This window comes from Mobula hypostoma, chromosome 9 (genome assembly GCF_963921235.1).
Source record: "Mobula hypostoma chromosome 9, sMobHyp1.1, whole genome shotgun sequence".
Lineage (NCBI taxonomy): Eukaryota > Metazoa > Chordata > Chondrichthyes > Myliobatiformes > Myliobatidae > Mobula > Mobula hypostoma.
Genome location: NC_086105.1, coordinates 139645093 through 139665063, shown reverse-complemented (window position 1 = coordinate 139665063; position 19971 = coordinate 139645093). Strand labels below are relative to the sequence as shown.

The following is a 19971-nucleotide window of genomic DNA, read 5'->3' as shown; positions in this document are numbered from 1 at the left end:
GAACCTCCCTGCTCCTGTACTCGAATCCTCTTGCTATGAATGCCAGCATACCATTCGCCTTTTTCACCGCCTGCTGTACCTGCATGCCCACTTTCAATGACTGGTGTATAATGACACCCAGGTCTCGTTGCACCTCCCCTTTTCCTAATCGGCCACCATTCAGATAATAATCTATTTTCCTGTTTTTGCCACCATCACAAATCAGCGAGTTGTTTTGTTTATGTCTCCCCTCTCACTGAGTGACACCGCTCTGCTCCTTACTTAGGAAGAGAGACACCCTGTGGAATGTCGAGTTTGTCAGGTGAATGATTAGTTTTTGTTTATACTGCAGATCATGAGTGCAATAAAGTTGGACTTCTCCTAAATGCTAAAAAGACAGAGTACATGGTGTTTTACTGCGACGAAGGTACTCTCAAGACCGTAAGGAATGATACCGTTAAGAAAGCCTTTGACTTCAAGTACCTCAGTTGAAGAATGATGAGTTCGGAGAAGGACATAAAGATATATGGAAAGCACTGGCATGGAGGGCTATGAACGACATGAAGGAAATCTGGAAGTCGAACCTGACCAGAGGGCTTAAAAAGAGGATCTTCATAGCAGTCATAGAGTCCATTCTTACATACAGATGCGAGATGTGGACACTCACTAAGACAATGCGAAAGTCTCTAGATGGTTGCTATACACGAATGCTCCGGATGGCTCTTGATGTGAGTTGGCAACAGCACATGACGAACGTCGAGCTCTATAACGACCTACTGATGCTCACCACTAAAATCGAGGTGAGAAGACTGCAACTAGCGGGGCACTGTCTACGCCACCCCGAGCTACCTGCCAGCCTAGTCAACATATGGGAGCCCAAGCATGGGAGGATTAACCCTGTGTGCCCTCCCAAGACTATGGTCAACACGCTCCTAGAAGACAGCGGTGAGGCTAATGTAGATGAACTGAACACACTGATGAGGGAGAGGGAGAAATGGAGAGTCCATCATTGTGCCTGACGCTGGCCCCCTAGGCCTGAGTCGACGTAGCAGTAGTAGAAGATCATGGTCTTTCTGGCCAATCACCCCTGACCTTGTTAATTAGCAAGATGTTTTAACCCACAGAACTGCTCCTCGTGGGATGTCTTTTTGTTTTTCAAACCATTGTTATGGGGGATTTCAACATGCAGGTCGACTGGGAAAATCAGGTTGCTACTGGACCCTAAGAAAGGGAGTTTGTGGAATGCCTCCGAGATGGATTCTTAGAACAGCTTGTACTGGAACCTATCAGGGAGAAGGCAATTCTGGATTTAGTGTTGTGTAATAAACCAGATTTGATAAGGGAACTCGAGGTAAAGGAGCCATTAGGAGGTAGTGACCATAATATGATAAGCTTTAATCTACAATTTGAGAGGGAGAAGGGAAAATCGGAAGTGTCAGTATTACAGTTGAACAAGGGGACTATGGAGTCATGAGGGAGGAGCTGGCCAAAATTGACTGGAAAGATACCCTAGCAGGGATGACAGTGGAACAACAATGGCAGGTATTTCTGGGAATAATACAGAAAGTGCAGGATCAGTTCATTCCAAAGAGGAAGAAAGATTCTAAGTGGAGAAAGGGGCAACCGTGGCTGATAAGGGAAGTCAAGGACAGTATAAAAATAAAAGAGAAGGAGTATAACATAGCAAAGATGAGTGGGAAGCCAGAGGATTGGGAAACTTTTAAAGAGCAACAGAGGATAACTAAAAAGGCAATACAGGAAGAAAAGATGAGATACGAAGGCAAGCTAGCCAAGAATATAAAGGAGGATAGTAAAAGCTTCTTTAGGTATGTGAAGAGGAAAAAATTAGTTAAGACCAAAGTTGGGCCCTTGAAGACAGAAACGGGTGAATTTATTATGGGGAACAAGAAAATGGCAGACGAGTTGAACAGGGTACTTTGGATCTGTCTTCACTAGGGAAGACACAAACAATCTCCCAGATATAATAGTGGCCAAAGGACCTAGATTAATGGAGGAACTGAAGGAGATTCACATCAGGCAGAAAATGGTGTTGGATAGACTGATGGGATTGAAGGCTGATAAATCCCCAGGGCCTGATGGTCTGCACCCCAGGGTACTTAAGGAGGTGGCTCTAGAAATCGTGGATGCATTGGTAATCATTTTCCAATATTCTATAGATTCAGGATCGATACCTGAGGACTGGAGGGTAGCTAATGTTATCCCACTTTTTAAGAAAGGAGGGAAAGAGAAAACAGGGAATTATAGACCAGTTAGCCTGACATCAGTGGTGGGGGAGATGCTGGAGTCAATTACAAAGGATGAAATAGTGGCACATTTGGATAGCAGTAACAGGATCGGTCCGAGTCAGCATGGATTTACAAAGCAGAAATCATGCTTGACTAATCTTCTGGAATTTTTTGAGGATGTAACTATGAAAATGGACAAGGGAGAGCCAGTGGATGTAGTGTACCTGGACTTTCAGAAAGCCTTTGATAAGGTTCCACATAGGAGATTAGTGGGCAAAATTAGAGCACATGGTATTTGGGGTAGGGTACTGAGATGGATAGAAAATTGGTTGGCAGACAGGAAACAAAGAGTAGGGATTAATGAGTCCTTTTCAGAATGGCAGGCGGTGACTAGTGGGGTACCGCAAGGCTCGGTGCTGGGACCACAACATACAATATACATTAATGATTTAGATGAAGGGATTAAAAGTAACATTAGCAAATTTGCAGATGACACAAAGCTGGGTGGCAGTGTGAAATATGCAGAGGATGTCGTGATAATGCAGGATGACTTGGACAGGTTGGGTGAGAGGGCGGATGCATGGCAGATGCAATTTAATGTGGATAACTGTGAGGTTATCCACTTTGGAGGCAAGAACAGGAAGGCAGATTGCTACTTGAATGGTGTCAAGTTAGGAAAAGGGGAAGTACAACGAGATATAGGTGTCCTTGTTCATCAGTCACTGAAAGTAAGCATGCAGGTACAGCAAGCAGTGAAGAAAGCTAATGGCATGTTGGCCTTCATGACAAGGGGAGTTGAGTATAAGAGCAAAGAGGTCCTTCTGCAGTTGTACAGGGCCCTGGTGAGACCACACCTGGAGTATTGTGTACAGTTTTGGTCTCCAAATTTGAGGAAGGACATTCTTGCTATTGAGGGAGTGCAGCGTAGGTTCACGAGGTTAATTCCCGGGATGGCGGGACTGTCATATGTTGAAAGATTGGAGCGAATGGGCTTGTATACACTGGAATTTAGAAGGATGAGAGGGGATCTGATTGAAACATATAAGATTATTAAGGGATTGGACACACTAGAGGAAGAAAACATGTTCCCGATGTTGGGGGAGTCCAGAACCAGAGGCCACAGTTTGAGGATAAGGAGTAGACCATTTAGAATGGGAGGAAAAACCTTTCCACCCAGAGAGTTGTGGATCTGTGGAATGCTCGGCCTCAGAAGGCAGTGGAGGCCAATTCTCTGGATGCTTTCAAGAAAGAGTTAGATAGAGCTCTTAACGATAGCGGAGTCAAGTGATATGGGGAGAATGCAGGAACGGGGTACTGATTGTGGATGATCAGCCAAGATCACAGTGAATGGCGGTGCTGGCTCGAAGGGCTGAATGGCCTACTCCTGCACCTATTGTCTATTGTCATTCTTTGTAAGCTCACAAGCAAGAGTTCCCAAACTTTTTTTATGCCATGAACCCCTACCATTAACTGGGGAGGGGAGGGTCTGTGGACTCCAGGTTGGGAACCCATGCTCTAAAGGTTGTTGAGTGTGAAAATCCCAGGAGATCAGTAGCTTCTGAGATACTCAAACCACCCTGTCTGGCACCAACAATCATGGTCAAAATCACCTAGATCACATTTCATCCCCATTCTTATGTTTGGTCTGAACAACTGAACCTCTTGGCCATGTCTGCATGCTTTTATGCATTGAGTTGCTGCCACATGATTGGCTGATTGGATATTTACATTAATGAGCAGGTGCGCAGATGTGAACAATAAAGTTACCACTGAGTGAATATTTCTGGCTTAATTTTAAGAGTGAACGAAGAAAATCGTCCCACAGAGTAACCAAAGAGAAAGAGTACCTGATGTTAGATTCTTCCATTTGACTTTGAAAAACTTGATGAAGTGAATTTAATATCAAGTTACCCTACAGCAATTTTTTTAGGTTTACCAGAAAAAAAATGAGGCAAGTCAATTTCCTTCTGGTTCAAACAGCAATATTTCATAAATTTCACGGATGGCAGAAACCTGCACGGACACAACAGGTGACTGGAAATTATTCAGATTTCAATAATTCATGAAAATTATTTTGGAAAATACATTAAATCCATTTAAATTAAACTTGGAGAATGAGTAAAATGGGAGAAATATGAGCCTTTATCTCATTTTACTTTGACGTTTAAGAGAAGTTTGGATAAGTACATGGATGGGAGGTGTATGGAATGTTATTGGATGGCGGGGTGGAGATACATCTCTACCAATGGAGAAATAAGGAACTGCTTCCCTCCACTAGCTTGCAGATCATCCTTGGGGAAAGTGTGGTACCTTCTTACCCCTCCCGATCATGGTTATGTCATGTCATGGGAGCAGGTGGTGGATGGTCGTATGAGCATCTGGTGCATATCACCAGACCTGCTTTTGCGACCACTGACACCAGCCAGTAAATCTGTGAGGAGTATTGATAATGGCTGGGGTCACCTGTCATGTAAAGACACTGCCCAGAAGAAGGCAATGGCAAACCAGTTCTGTAGAAAAATCTGCCAAAAACTATCATGGTCATGGAAAGACTATGATTGCCCACATATATGGCATGGCACAGAATGAAAGGTCGATGGGGAGCTATGTTCCAGGTACAAGAAGATGGGACGGGGCAGAATAATATTTTGGCATTGACTAGATAGACTAAAGGACCTGTTTCTGTGTAATGGTCTTTTATGATTCTTCCAAGCTGTTCATTACGGGTTTGAGTTGTTACAGTGAAAAGCACATTTCACATGCACACATGGACAATATACATCTATGCATGCACACAAACACACACGTGTATGCAGCTATAAGCATATTTCCATAGATTTGGATGGTGGCCAGTGCTATCATGTTTGCTGTTGTGTGCTGGGGCAGCAGGCTGAGGGTAGCAGACACCAACAGAATCAACAAACTCATTCGTAAGGCCAGTGATGATGTGGGGATGGAACTGGACTCTCTGACGGTGGTGTCTGAAAAGAGGATGCTGTCCAAGTTGCATGCCATCTTGGACAATGTCTCCCATCCACTACATAATGGACTGGTTGGGCACAGGAGTACATTCAGCCAGAGACTCATTCCACCGAGATGCAGCACTGAGCATCATAGGAAGTCATTCCTGCCTGTGGCCATCAAACTTTACAACTCCTCCCTTGAAGGGTCAGACACCCTGAGCTAATAGGCTGGTCCTGGACTTATTTCCATCTGGCATAATTTACATATTATTATTTAATTATTTATGTTTTCATATTGCTATATTTATACTCTGTTCTTGGTTGGTGCAACTGTAACGAAACCCAATTTCCCTCAGGATCAATAAAGTATGAGTATGACTATGACTGTGACTATGACTATGACTATACACGTGCACACACGCAAGCACATAGACATGCAGACAATTACACATGCGTGCACACGCACACATACACGCGCACACGCAAACACACCTCCATTCAAATGGACACATGATCTCAGCCCCGTGCACACTCTGCTGTAGGAGAAAGGGTAGTAACCAGTAAATAGGGATGTGGATTGTGCAAATGTGGAAACAGGAAATCATAGGCAAAGCCTAGAAGTAGAGATCACTACCACAAGAGACTCTGCAGGTGCTGGAAACCCAAAGTAACACACACAAAATGCTGGATACGCTCATCAGGTCACATGGCATCTACAGAAAGGAACAAGGAGCTGACGTTTCAGGTCAATCCCCTTCATCAGGCTCCAAACTTTGGCTCTGTTTTCTTCCTCATAGATGCTGACTGACCTGCGGAGTTTCTCCAGCACTGTGTGTGTGTTAGCTTAGAAGCAGGGACATGGAATGTAGCAGTGACAACACCAAAATTTCAGAAAATTTATTAATTATGTCATAGTGTGCACGCAGTTTTGGAATAGAAAACTGGACTTACTGTTAGACCTGTGGATAATCGTTTTATTCTGTAATCAGCACCTACAGTATTTTTAACTTAATTAAGTCTTCCTGTGGCCACCATTCTATTATGAAAATGTTTTTTTTCTGGTAATTTCATCAACTCAGAATGTAAACTGCATCTCAAAGCGAACTGGGAAAGCTGTACCTAATTCATGACCAGGTAGATCAGCTTTTACTGTCTCCTAGTGCTTATCAGTTTTTAAATAAATTGTACGTTATTTTGAACCCCAACCCCTTTCAGTTTGCTATTGTACACACACACTCATAGACAAAATTTTAGTATGCAAGTAAATGATCTAAAAATGTTAAACTCCTGTGGATCCTACAGCCTTAGAATTTCTACTGGCCACATCCATCAGTGTGTGCAAAGACTAAAGGCTAAAATGGAGAGCTATAGAGGAGGGAAGGGTTAGATTGATTTTAGAGTAGGCTAAATGATCAGCACAACATTGTGGGCTGAAGGGCCTGTACTGTGCTGTAATGTTCTATGTCCTTACCTGAGGGGGCGCAGAGTTCTCAAGAGACGGAGCACCCGGAGAATACCAAGGATTTTCGCTCCTCCCGCTGATGCCAGGGAGACGATGATGTCAATTACAGAGACAAAGACCAGGATGCCATCCAAGATATTCCAGCTACTCTGGAGATAGGCACTTTCACCAGCAAAGAATCCTAAGGCTACCACCTGAAGATATAGAACAGTTTCAATAGAACAACGCCTTACCATAGCAAAAACAGTGGCTATATGTACTAACATGCAGTGACCATGATCAGATATCCCCACCACCCAGGACATGCTCTCATCTCACTGAGGAAGAAGGTACAGGAGCCTCAGGGTTCACACCACCTGGTTCAGGAACAGTTATTACCTCTCAATAATCAACCAAAGGGGATAATTTCACTCAACTTCACTTGCAGCATCTCTAAACTGTTCCCACAACCAATGGACTCGCATTCAAGGACATCTCATGTTTTCAAAATTTATCGCATATTAATTAATTAATTTATTTATTATTCTTTCTTTCTTTTTGTATTTGCACAGTTTGTTGTCACAATGGTTGAATGCTCAGTTGGTCCAGTCTTTCATTGATTCTATTATGGATTTATTGAGTATGCCCACAAGAAAATGAACCTCAGGGTAGTATATGTTGACAGAGATGTACTTCGATAATAAATTTACTTTGAACTTTGAACACGGAAAACAGTGGAGGAATTATCATTGTCAGCATTATGAGCCCTGCAGTAACAGATGAACAAGACCTCAGAATGTTGTGAACTGACACAGAACATTGCCGGCCGATGTGAAATATGAATAAAACTAATTGGAGGTTAAAGTACAGAGCTGAAAGGCTGGAATTATACATAGGCAACAGCAATAGGATTGTAAAATGTTCTGGTTGAATAGTGTCTAATGCACAAGAAAGAGACACCATTAAACATTGCTGATGCCTCATCTTGCATTTGTGCGAGTTATAAGGGCTGATGGGAGATACTCCATTTATCACCTTCTGTGGAAGCATCTGAGAGGATATAATTGTTGTAGAGTTAAGAAATATAAAAAAAAATTAACCCAGTTTTACCTCAACTTAGACTGTGCGATTGGTGTGGAGAACATGACTTCACAGAAGTAAAAATAATAAGATTCACATCAGACAATTCCTGCCCTAAAGGTGTAGAACGTGTGGAATAAATCGGCACTGGTGATACATGGTGACTCACATGTGGGCAGCTCAGAAAACTACGAGATATACTTCTAACTATGATCACTGCAGTCCACAGCCTGTATTCTCACTTTAAGAAGGGTCACAATGGTTGCTTGTCAGTCAATGTTTGTGTGTAATTTTTCATTGTTTCCATTGTATTTTTGTTCTACTGTGAACGCCTGCAAGAAAATGAATCTTCAGGGTGATACATATGTACTTTGATAATAACTTACTTTGAACTTTGAAACGTGCAGATGCACAAAACTTTGATGACTTCAAGAAAAAATCAGACGCTTCATCAAGGTCGGATGATGAGACATATTGAATGAATTAATTAAGAGGGGTTAATCGTCTTCCTTTTCACAAACTGCAGAGAGAACAATCAACTTGACGGCGGTAGAGGTAAATACAATACGGACATTTAAGAAAATCTTAGATAGGCATTTGGATGATAGAAATATGGTGGGCCATGTCGGAGGGAAATGTTAGAATCGTCTTAGAGTGGGTTGAAAGGTCAGCACAGCATTATGGGCTGAAGGGCCTCTACTGTGCTGTAAAGTCCTATATTCTACACTCTTGAATTTACCTCGGGGTTTAATGACCTGAAATGTTAACTGTTTCTTTCTCTACGGATGCAGCCTGACCTGCAGAGTATTTTCAGCATCAAATGGAGATTTTTTTGGTCATCCAATTGGTTATGTGTATGAAGTGAGGAAGTACCAAAGCGACCAAAAGGGAGATTACCTTAAGGGTCATTTCAACCACAAAGATAGCAGTGAAGATGTAATTTGAGACGCTCAGAAACATCCGCTCCTGTTGAGAAAGCAAAAGAAAGCAATAATGCTCTGAAGTGTTCGATAGGCTACAAGAGAAGTGAATGTAACACATCCATCGATTTGAAAAAGACTTCTAATTATACTACTAAAACAGTACAAAGCATGCTGAAGGTAAGCAAAGTGATTCTCATATGCAGAAAGTGAAGTCATGAATAAAGTCAGCAGAGACGGATTGAAAGATACTCACCGTACTGCTAGGGTCAATCTCTGGTCTTTCAAGGGCAATGGTGATGCAGTTGAGAAATATGAAAACCAGTACCACATGATCAAACATTTTGTGTGCGATGACCTTCTGACACATAATGCGGAATCTTAACCCAATGAAGATAAGGACAAGTCATTCATTTGCAAATATTATCAAGAGTATCTTTCCTGTTCAGAAGCGTGCTATTCATCCCAGCCCTTTGTTATGGAAATACTAAGAACACCAGAGTGAATTTAAGTTTCGCTTTAAGAGTTTATTAACGTGATATCATGGAGAGTCTGCAGCAGTCTCCACCATCACCAGGACTCTGATTTTAGGTTATACCGAGCTCATCTTTATACAGCAAGACAAACAACTTCACATAACTTTGCTTAGCATCCCACAGTCAGTGCATGATCAATCATTTAAAATAAGGTGGAATTTAGGAGGGTTAATGGCATCTAACAGCAACTCTTTTGCTTGCATCTTTGGAAACAGCTCTATTTCTATCCTTAATATCTCTATTTTCCCCATTCAGGGTTCTTTTGAAGTCTCTGACCTGGAGTTACATGCTGACTATGGTTCTTTGTGGGAATGGGACCTGCTCTTGGGGTTTCACAACTGGCCATTGTTCAGTATGCCAAGGGCTTGGCCTAACAGTTCTGCTTGCCTTTGGAGGCCTGGGATCTCATGGCTCTGGAGATTGGGGGGGGGGGCGGTGAATGAGGGGTCGGTGTCTGAGCTGGAGACTGGTGTGTCGTGGGAGATGGAAGATCTAAGGCCGTGTGCCCAGAGACCCGAGATCTTTGGGCACAGAGCTTGGAAAAAATGATGCAATGGACTTTTAACACCGTAAATGAGTGAGTTGTTTGTTATGCCTGCCCTTTCGCTGTGAAACGGAGACACCGCTTTCTCCCTTATTAGGGAGAGAGTGAGCCTGTGGTACATCGAATACTGGGTGAACAGGTAGTCTTTAGGGTGCTGCAAGTCTGTGTCTTTGCTTTTGCTCTGCTCACGCTTGGGTGCTTAGTGGTGGTGTTGATGCTTTTTCTTACCGGTGGGGGAAGGGGGATTGTTGCTTGCTGCCACTTACGTGCGGGAGGGAGGGGAGCTGGGGGGGGGGACTTTGGGGTTCTAACATCTAACTGTTGTTCATTCTTTGGGGCACTCCTCTGTTTTCGTGGATGATTGCGAAGAAAATGCATTTCAGGATGTATATTGTATACGTTTCTCTGACATTAAATGTACATTGAATCCTTTGAAACATATCAATCATTTCAGCAGGAGTCTAACAGTTCTCTTTGTTCCCTGTTATCAGGACTCAAGACTTCCCTCTGAATGCAAGTCTAGCAGTCCTCTCTGCTCCCTGTTATCAGGACTCCTAATTTACCTTCTTGACATTGCTTAGACCTCCTTTAAGTTCCTGGGGTCAACAAATCTGAAGATCTATTCTGGGCACAATATATTAATGCAATTACAAAGAAGACAGGCCAATGCCCGTATTTCGTTAGGAGTTTGAGGAAATCTGGTAAGTCAGCAAAGCCTGACAACTTTCAGCAAATGTACTGTAGAGAGCATTCTGACTGGCTGCATCACCGTCGTGTATGGAGGGATCAATGCACAGCAGAAGGTTGTAAACTCAATCAGCTCCATCATGGGCACTAAACTCCCCATTACTGACTATGTCTCCAAGAGGCCGTGCCTCAAGAAGGTGGCATCCATCATTAAATGCCCTCACCATCCAGGACGTGCCCTCTTCTCATTATTCTGCTTATGTAGCGACATAGTGTGGAGTAGGCCCTCCCTGCCCTTTGAGCCACATTGCCCCAGCAACCCCACAACCTCAATTAACTCTGACCTAATCACGGGACAATTTACAATGACCAGTTAACCTACCCGGTACGCCTTTGGACTGCGGGAGGAAACCGGAGTGCCCGGGGAAACCCCATGCATTCCACGGGGAGGATGTACAGAGACTCCTTACAGAATGGTGCCGGAATTGAATTCTGAACTCTGAACGTCCCGAGCTGTAATAGCGTCGGGCTAATCGCTATGCTACTGTGGCACACCCATATTTGGGAGGAGGTACAAAAGCCAGAAAATGCACACTCAGGGTGTTAGGTACAGTTTCTTCACCTCCACCAAAAGATTTCTGAATGATCCTTGAACCCATGAACACTATCTCACTATTCCTTTTTTACACTATTTATTTTTGTGACTTACAGCGATTTTTATGTCTTGCACTGTACTGCAGTCACAAAACAAGATTTCATGATAGATGACAGTGATAATGAACCTGATTTTGATCGTGATATTGAACACTGGAAGAGGCTAAAGGAGTTGGTTAATCAACATCACCCTCTGTTACTCATGCTTCAATATGAACATTTGCAAAGCATTCTGGGTACATTGCATTCATTTCAAGTTGCCCCATTATAGGAAAGATGTGGAGGTTATGGAGAGGGTGCAGAACAGGTTTATCATCTTGTTGCCTGTAGTAGAGGGCATGTGCTATAAGGACGTGTCCTCTACTACAGGCAACAAGATCAAATATTCATTATGTGCCATGTCATATGACGTGGGTGATCATGGTCTTTCCATGACCATGATCGTCCTTGGTAAAATTTTCTACAAAAGTGGTTCGCCACTGCCTTCTTCTGGCCTGTGTCTTTACAAGACGGGTGACACCTGCCATTATCAATACTCTTCCGAGATTGTGTGCCTGGTGTCAGTGGTCACATAACCAGGACTTGTGATATGAACCAGCTGCTCACGTGGCCCTGACTGAGGGACTAAACAGGTGCTAACACCTTGCCAAAGGGTGGTCTGCAGGCTAGCAGAAGGAAGAAGCACTTCACTTCTCCTTTGGTAGCGATGTATCACCACCCCTCCACCCAAGGATAGAGTTTGTTTTATCCGGAGCATCAGAGGCTAATGAAGAACAGATAGAAGATAGTAAAGTTATGTGAGGCATCGATAGAGTAAACCGCTGGTAGTTTTTCATGGGGTCAAAGTGTCTGTTATTTAATGTGAGAGGGGGAAAGTTCAAAAGGAGATGTGTAGGTCTAACTTTTTTTGACACAGGAAGTGGGAGGTGTCTGGAATGAGCTGCCAAGGAAGCTGGTGAATGCGGATATGATTTAAGGCATTTAAGAGGTTCTTAGGCTATGAATATGCAGAGAATTGAGAGATATGTAGAAGAAGGGATTAGGGACCATTAGCATAATTAGTTTGGCACAACATGATGACTGAAAGGCTTGTTCATGTGCTGTACTGATCCATGTTCTATGTTCTAAAGCTATAATTCTTTTAAAGCTGTTATACAGTTGTTCAGTTTTTTTAATAATGGACAAGATTTTCATACTTCTATCTAATTAAATAATTCAATTCAGAATGATTGGACTAATTCATTATGATTTGCAGTTTGTGTTTCACAGCAGCTCCTTAAGGTTGCTATAACCAGGGGTGATAGTGAGGATTAGTTCCCACTGTTATTAAATGCACCTCAATTAGCCTCTGATGTCCAAGTCCAGCTCCAGGCCTTAACGTGTGGCTTAGCTACTAAGCCTGGTGGAACCGTTTCTGCTGACAGGAGAAGGGGCAAAGGCAGGTTACTGCCGCCTTAAAACCAGTCGTTTTGGATAGATGGAGCTCATCAGCCATGGTTGACAGCTTACTTAAGAGAAGGAAAACTCTTATCTCAAACCTCAGCTGCCTTGCCACTATAACCACTTATGGGAAGGCTTTGGGAGTAAACCCTGAGGAAAAATCGGCAGCTGGAGTCCCTACGGCAGTCTATGTTGTGTTCAACACCGAATGGCAGCTCCTGCGATTCCGCTGGTGCCAAATTGTATCAGTTTCTCCCGTTCCTTTTGGATTCATCAGCTGCATGGAGAGGGGGGGCTTGCTACCTGGGTGACAGCTTGCTCTCCATATCGTTCTGCTGGCACACAACGTTTATGGTCAACCCTGACCGAAGGAGGGCCTGAAAATTTTACACCAATGTTTTCCATTCCCTTGTTAATTTAAGAACAGCAACCTTTATAACTGAAATTTGGAAAGAAGCACTTAACATTTTTGAATAAATTTATGCAATTTTGCAGAATATTATATAACGAAACTTGGGACTAAGTTATATAAAGAGGATAATCTTTGTGTGACTGTCTGGTAATAATGCACTTTAAGTCAGAGCAAGGGTAAAAGGAGATCTGGAAAGGAAATTCAGAGTACCGGTTTTGGGGAGCGAATAGGTAGAGAGCCCAGTCCTCATGTGTTTTACACCACATCGGTTTGTAAGGCTCCAGGAATCTACGGATTCTCAAACAGTAACTCTGGAAAGGAAAGAAAAAACACAAATTAGAATCAAAGAGTCATAGAGCATCACAGCAGGAGAACAGGTTCTTCAGCCCATCTAGTCTGTGCTGAACTGTTATTCTGCCCAGTCTCATTGACCTGCACCTGGACCAGAGACCTCCATACCCCTCCCGTCCACGCACTTATCCAAACTTCTCTTAACTATTGAAATTAACACCCAAATCCACCAATTCCATTGCCACTGCATTCCACCCTCTAAGTGAAGATTTGCCCCCTCATATTCCCCTTAAATATTTCACCTTTCACCCTTAACCGATGAGCTCTAGTTCTAATCTCGTCCAACCTCAGTGGAAAAAACCTGCTTGCAACTACCCAATCTATACCCCTCATAGTTTTGTAGACCTCTATCAGATCTCCCCTCATTCTCTTACACTCCAAGGAATGAAGTCCTAATGTCTTCAGTCTTTCCCTATAAATCAGGTCCTCACGTCCGGCAACAATCCTCATAAATTTTCTCTACACTCTTTCAATCTTATCGATCTCCTTCCTGCTTAATCCACAAATTTGCAGCAAGAGGAACCTCATAGTTGTAATTGTGAGGCTGAGGCTGTTACATTTACCATCCACAGAGGAACAATTGGTGAGTTTTCATAACTAATCAACCAAGTCAGATTAACTAGTGCAAGCCACCAACAAAATTTACCATTGCTATTTTGCAGATTGCCTGTTAACATCAAATGCTGAAGTATTACATTTAGAATTTCGTCAAACTATTAAACACATGACAAAGCGCTACCTAGGATGGTGGTAGAGGCAGATACATTAAGGACCTTTGAGAGATGTTTAGTAAGGCACATGATTGTGAAGGGAACGGAAGAATATTGCCATTGTACAGGCAGAAGAGATTTGTGGCCATTCTATTACATATGCAATTGGTTTGGCACAAATGTGTGAGCCAAAGGGCCTGTTCCTGTGATGTATTGTTCTGTGTTCTATCCATGAGATAGTAATAATTACTTTTTTATAAAGTAAAATCAGGATTATGCTAACACAATATAACATTCATACCACATTGAATTGTATGATTTTGTTAAGAGGGCACTAAATTATTTAAAATTAGTACTAACTTCTTGATGCAATTTCATATTTATGTTGGATGTGCAAAACTGATCAGGCCATTTTACCCAATTAATCTGTACCTGTGTTTATGCTTCACTTAGTCCCTACCGTTTCTCCTGATCTGACTATGTCAACAAGACCTTTTATTGACACAAGAGATTCTGCAGATGCTGGAAAACTTGAGTAAAACACACAAAATGCTGGAGGAGCTCAACAAGTCAGGCAGGCTCTAGGGAGAGGATTCAACAGTCGACAGTTCAGGCTGAGACCCTTCATCAGGACTGGAAAGGAAGGAGGACAAAGCCAGAAGAAAGTGGGGGAGGTGAGCTGGCAGGTGATAGAGGAGAACAGGTGAGGGGGGAGGGGGAAGGTGGGTGGTTTAGGGAGAGGGGATGATTTGACAAACTGGGGGCTATAAAGATGGAATGGGTAGAGGGTTGAAGGAGAAGGAATCTGATAGGAGAGACCAGTGGAGGAAAGGGAAGTGATCATGAGGGTGGGGGAGGAGAAAAGAAAGGGTGAGAGAGCCACTAGGATGGGGGAAACAGAAAAGGAGGGGGAAAGAGGAGCGTAGTTGCTATAAGTCAGAAAAATTGATGTTCGTACCATCTGTTATCTTATTCCCTTTTTAAGACATTTTATTCCCTTCTCCCTCACACCATTGTGCAACACGCACAAAATGCTGGAGGAACTCAGCAAGTCAGCCAGAACCTAAGGAGGAGAATAAACGGTCAGCACTTCGGGCTGTGACCTTTCGTCAGGACTGGTGGTGAAGTCCTTCAAGTCCTGAGATGTTGAGATGGGACTGTCTGTTCCCCATCATAGATGTTGCCTGACTTGCTAAGTTCCCTGCCGCATTTTGAGCAGATTTCCAGCATCTGCAGAATCTTTTGTGCCCGTCATATTATTATTCAGCCTCCCCTTAAATGCATCTATGTTAATGCATTCAGCCAATTCCTGTGTGACCAAGTTCCACACTTTCACTGGTCTTTAGTAAAAGATCTAACTTCTAAATTCTGTGTTGGATTTCCCGGTAGCTATGTTATACTGATGACCACTTGTTATGTGAAAACACTTCTTCTGCTCTTCCTCCATCAAAATCATTCACCATTGTAAAGACTTTCATCTAATTTAAACAAAGAATCATTTTATATATTGAAAGCTGATGAGTAAATAAGACCCTCAGGCTTCCTTTCTCATAAGCTTTTAGGATATAAAATCCTTTATTTAACTCCATGCAGCCTAAAAATGTAAAGGATTAATCAGTAGCAAAAAAAAATTACATCATCTATCTCATCTTCATAATCATTTGGGTCTTCTCTGTGGTTATCCACTCGAAGGAAGACCTCATTTGGAACGTGTAAGGTTTTGCCGTTGCAGTCTTGATAGTCACAAGGTGTTATGTTTATGGGACTCAGTGTGGCAGGATGCCGCACGACTGGTACTTGAAGTAGCTCAGGCAGGTCTAGGGACCCTTTGGTGTCCAGAGATTCGGCACGATGTTGCAAGGACCAGCCACTCAGACTGCCGGCCTTGCTGGACTTTGCGTCTTCCGACTCATCATCTTCTTCGTAGCTTCCGTGCCCTTCACCTGAAAGGAGCGATTCCCGTTCGCTCGATTGGTTCTTCTTTTTCAGACTGGGCGCCCTTCCGAGGCTGTGCCAGCTTGATCGGCGACTGCCCCAGTTACTGTTGGTGCTCCAGGGGGCACAGGGCGAACTGCGAATGCTGGACTGGAAAACAAAGGCAGAATTGGCAACAGAAGAGTGAAAAGGTGAATTATATAAGCTGCAATAAAGCACCGACTTTTCCATTTTTCTAACCGCTGAATTATTTACTCTCCTCCTCTTCTGAATCTTCGATCCTCTTCACCCATCCATACTTTCTCTGCGGCATAGTTCCATAAATAGAGTCAGAGTCAAACAGTGTAGAAATTGGCCCTTTGGCCCAACTGTTCCATGCCAACAATGACGCCCATCTAAGGTAGTTCTATTTGCCTGCATTTTCCACACATCCCACAGAGATAGACATCTGCAAAGATGATACCTCAAAAAGGCAGCTTCTATCACTAAGGGATCTCAAAACCCAGGACATACCCTCCTCTCATTACTACTATAAGAGTGGAAGTACAGGAGCCTAAAGACCCCCACTCAACATTTTAGGAATAGCTTCTTCACCTCTGCCATCAGATTTATGAACATATAATGAAATCATGAATATTACTTTACTCTCTTTTTACACTACTAATTAATTTTTGGTATATATTTGTTGTAATTCATAGTGTATTTTATATATTGCTCTGTAACACTGCCGTAAAACAAATTTCGCAACAAAAGTCAGTGGTAATAAGCCTAATTCTGATCCTGATATCCCTTTTAACTTTTCTTATACATACACTTGTCCAAGTGCTTTTTAAATGTTGTAAATATATCTGCCTCAATGTTGCCTCACATTAATAGTCAACCCATATCCCTAAATTATCAGTTTCCTGAGACAATAATCAGTTTCATGTGACAATAACAAACCAATTCCAAATCCAAAAAAAAACCCAATCCACACTATCCACGCCTCTCATATAGAACTGAGTAAAAGTCTTAGGCACAAAAATGTGGCTAGGGTACTGTATTCGTCAACGTGGAGTGGAGAACGATTTTGAAAATCCAGAGGGATCAAACGATGCTGGGAATGGTTGTGGTTTCCAAATCATTTGGTATACTTAAAGCAGAAGCTGAGAGGTTCTTGATTAGTAAGGAGGGGTCAAAAGGTCATGGGGAGAAGGCAGGAAGATGGGGTTGAGAGGGATAATAAATCAAACATGATGGAATGATGAAGCAGACTCAATGGACCAAATGTCCTAATTCTGCCCCTATGTCTTATGGTCTAAAAAGATAAAATGCAATTGGTCTATTCCTTTGCTTTAATATTTATTCATTATTTTGAAGTGTTCTTAGTCGTTTGCTACTTTGGCTTTAGTCAATTTTATGGGCATATGCAAGGATCAAAGTTCAAAGTAAACTTTGAACACAGGTGCAACGAAAAACTTAACATGTAGCAATGTCACAGGTACATAATTAAAGACATAATGTTCACAAGAAAAACATAAATTATACAAGAAAGAGCACAATTCGAACATAACAAACAAAATCCATTGCATTACAAGGTGGTGATAGTGTTCATAATGTCGCTATACTGAGGTAGAGATTAGGGTGCCAGTTTCAAGAACCAAATGGTTAAAAGGAAGTAGCTATTTCTTGAGCAACGCACAAAATGCTGGTGGAATTCAGCAGGTCAGGCAGTCTCTATGGAGAGGAACAAACAGTCGGCATTTGGGGCTTAGACCCTTCATCAAGACTGGAAAGGAAAGGGGTAGAAAACAAAAGAAAAAGATGGGGTGGGGGGGGAGGAGAAAGAGTACAAGGTTGCAGGTGATTGGTGAGACCAGATGAGGGGGAAGGTGGAGATGAAGTGAAAAGCTGGGAGGTGAGGTGGAAAGGTGATTTTGAAGCTAGCGCTGTGGGATTTCAGGCTCCTGTACCCCCTGCCCAATGGTAGTTGCTAGAAGATGGCATGGCCCAGATGGTAGGGATCTTTGATAATAAATGCTGCCTTCTTTATCTACATGTTTTTATTGAAGAAAAGAGACATGGAATCATTAAAAAACCATTTTGCTTTGACAGACAGCTAAAACTTCAGATTGTGTATTGAGGACCTGGCATTAATCAGGGCTTCCAGTGCACTGGGGATTATCCTGACCCGCTGACACATCAGTTGAGCTTTTGCCCCGATGTTCAGCTTCACCACATTGCAGAATCTGGCCCAAATGCAGGTTATCTCAGTGGCCTGTACACCAGTTCACCTGCTCATTAATGCAAATATCTAATCCATCAATCATGTGGCAGCCACTCAAGGCATGCAGACATGGTCAAGAGGTTCAGTTGTTGTCCAGAGCAAATATCCAAATGGGGAAGAATTGTGATCGAAGTGACTTTGACTGTGGAATGTTTGTTGTTGCCAGTCAGAGTGGGTTGAGTATCTCAGAAACTGCTGATCTCCTGGGATATTCGTGCACAACATTCTCTAGAGTTTATAGAGAATGGTGTGAAAGACAAAAATAATATCCAGTGAGTGGCAGCTCTGTGGGCAAAAGTGCCTTGTTATGAGAGAGATTAGAAGAGAATGGCCAGACTGGTTCAAGCTGACAGGAAGGCAATACAACTCAAATAACCACACTATCCAATCATGGTGTATGGAAGAGCATCTTTGAATGCACAACATGTTGAACCTTGAAGTGGATGGGTTACAGCAGAAGAAGGCCACGGGCATGTTCTGCAGAGTAGCTGGGTGTGGGCAGAAGGCCTGACTCAAGAAAATCTGGGCTTTCTCTTGAAAATATTAAAATTGGAAACAGGACTTCAGCAAGATTTAAAAACCAAAGTGTTTGCATCAAGAAGATACAATAGTGCAATTTAGAATATTTCAAAATGGTTGAGATTTGCAGAGGTTCACAGAATGATTTTCTGAGCACAATAAATTTTGCAGATGCTGGAAATCAAAAAGGAACATACAAGAATAAGACCATAATACACAGGAGCAGAATTAGGCCAATAGGCCATTCTCTACTCTGACCCATTGAATCTGCTCCGCTATTCCATCATGGCTGATCCCGGATCCCACTCAACCCCATACACCTGCTATCTCACCATATTCTTTGAAGCCCTGACTGATCAGGAAATGATCAACTTCCACCTTAACTATACCCACAGACTTGACCTCCACCACAGTCTGTGGCAGAGCATTCCACAGATTTACAACCTCTGACTAAAAAAATTCCTCCTTACCTCTGCTCCAAAAGGTCACCCCTCAATTTTGAGGCTGTGCCCCCTAGTTCTGGATACCCCCACCACAGGAAACATCCTGTCCACATCCACTCTATCTAGTCCTTTCAACATTCGGTAGGTTCCAATGAGATCCTCACGCCCAAAGCTGCCAACGTTCCTCATATGTTAACCCTTTCATTCCCGGAATCATCCTCTGGACTCTCTCCAATGACAACACATCCTTTCTGATATATGGGGCCCAAAACTCTTGACAATATTCCAAGTGCAGCCTGGCTACTGTCTTACAAAGGCTCAGCATTATCTCCTTGCTCACAAAATGCTGGAGAAACTCAGCAGGTCATGCAATCCTGAAGAAGGTCTTGGCCCAAAACGTTGACTGTTTAAAGATATTCGAGAAAGTGCTACATTGTAGGAATTAGTGTTGAAAATCAGTTACAGGAAAGGAGGAGCAACATTTTATATTCCATCTGTGTAGCCTCCAATCTTATGCCATGAATATCGATTTCTCCTTTTGTTAAACAAATTTCCCCGCCCCACCCCCTCTATTCTCCACTCTGACCTTTTACCTCTTCTCACCTGCCTATTACTTTCCCCTGGGTCCCCTCCTCCTTCCCATTCTCCTACTGTCCACTCCTCTCCTATCAGGTTCTTTTTTCTCCAGCCCTTGACCTTTCCCACCCACCTGACTTCACCTATCACCTTCTAGCTATCTTTCTTCCCCTCCCCCCACCCCACTGTTTTATTCTAACATCTTCCCCCTTCCTTCTCAGTCCTGAAGAAGGGTCTTGGCCCAAAATGTCAACTATCTATCCATTTCC

General features: G+C 42.8%; 1 protein-coding gene across 2 annotated transcripts in view; it reads right to left on the bottom strand.

Moving 5' to 3' along the window:
• Nucleotides 1-19971, bottom strand: part of cacna1ha (calcium channel, voltage-dependent, T type, alpha 1H subunit a) — a 647795-nt gene that overhangs the window by 91426 nt on the left and 536398 nt on the right. For both annotated transcript variants that reach the window (XM_063059309.1, XM_063059307.1), the window contains 5 exons: nt 15599-16048; nt 13113-13213; nt 8886-9009; nt 8607-8675; nt 6660-6844 (listed from right to left, as the gene is read on the bottom strand). In XM_063059309.1, coding sequence (XP_062915379.1) covers nt 6660-6844; nt 8607-8675; nt 8886-9009; nt 13113-13213; nt 15599-16048 — 929 coding nt within the window. The remainder of the gene's footprint in view (nt 1-6659; nt 6845-8606; nt 8676-8885; nt 9010-13112; nt 13214-15598; nt 16049-19971) is intronic.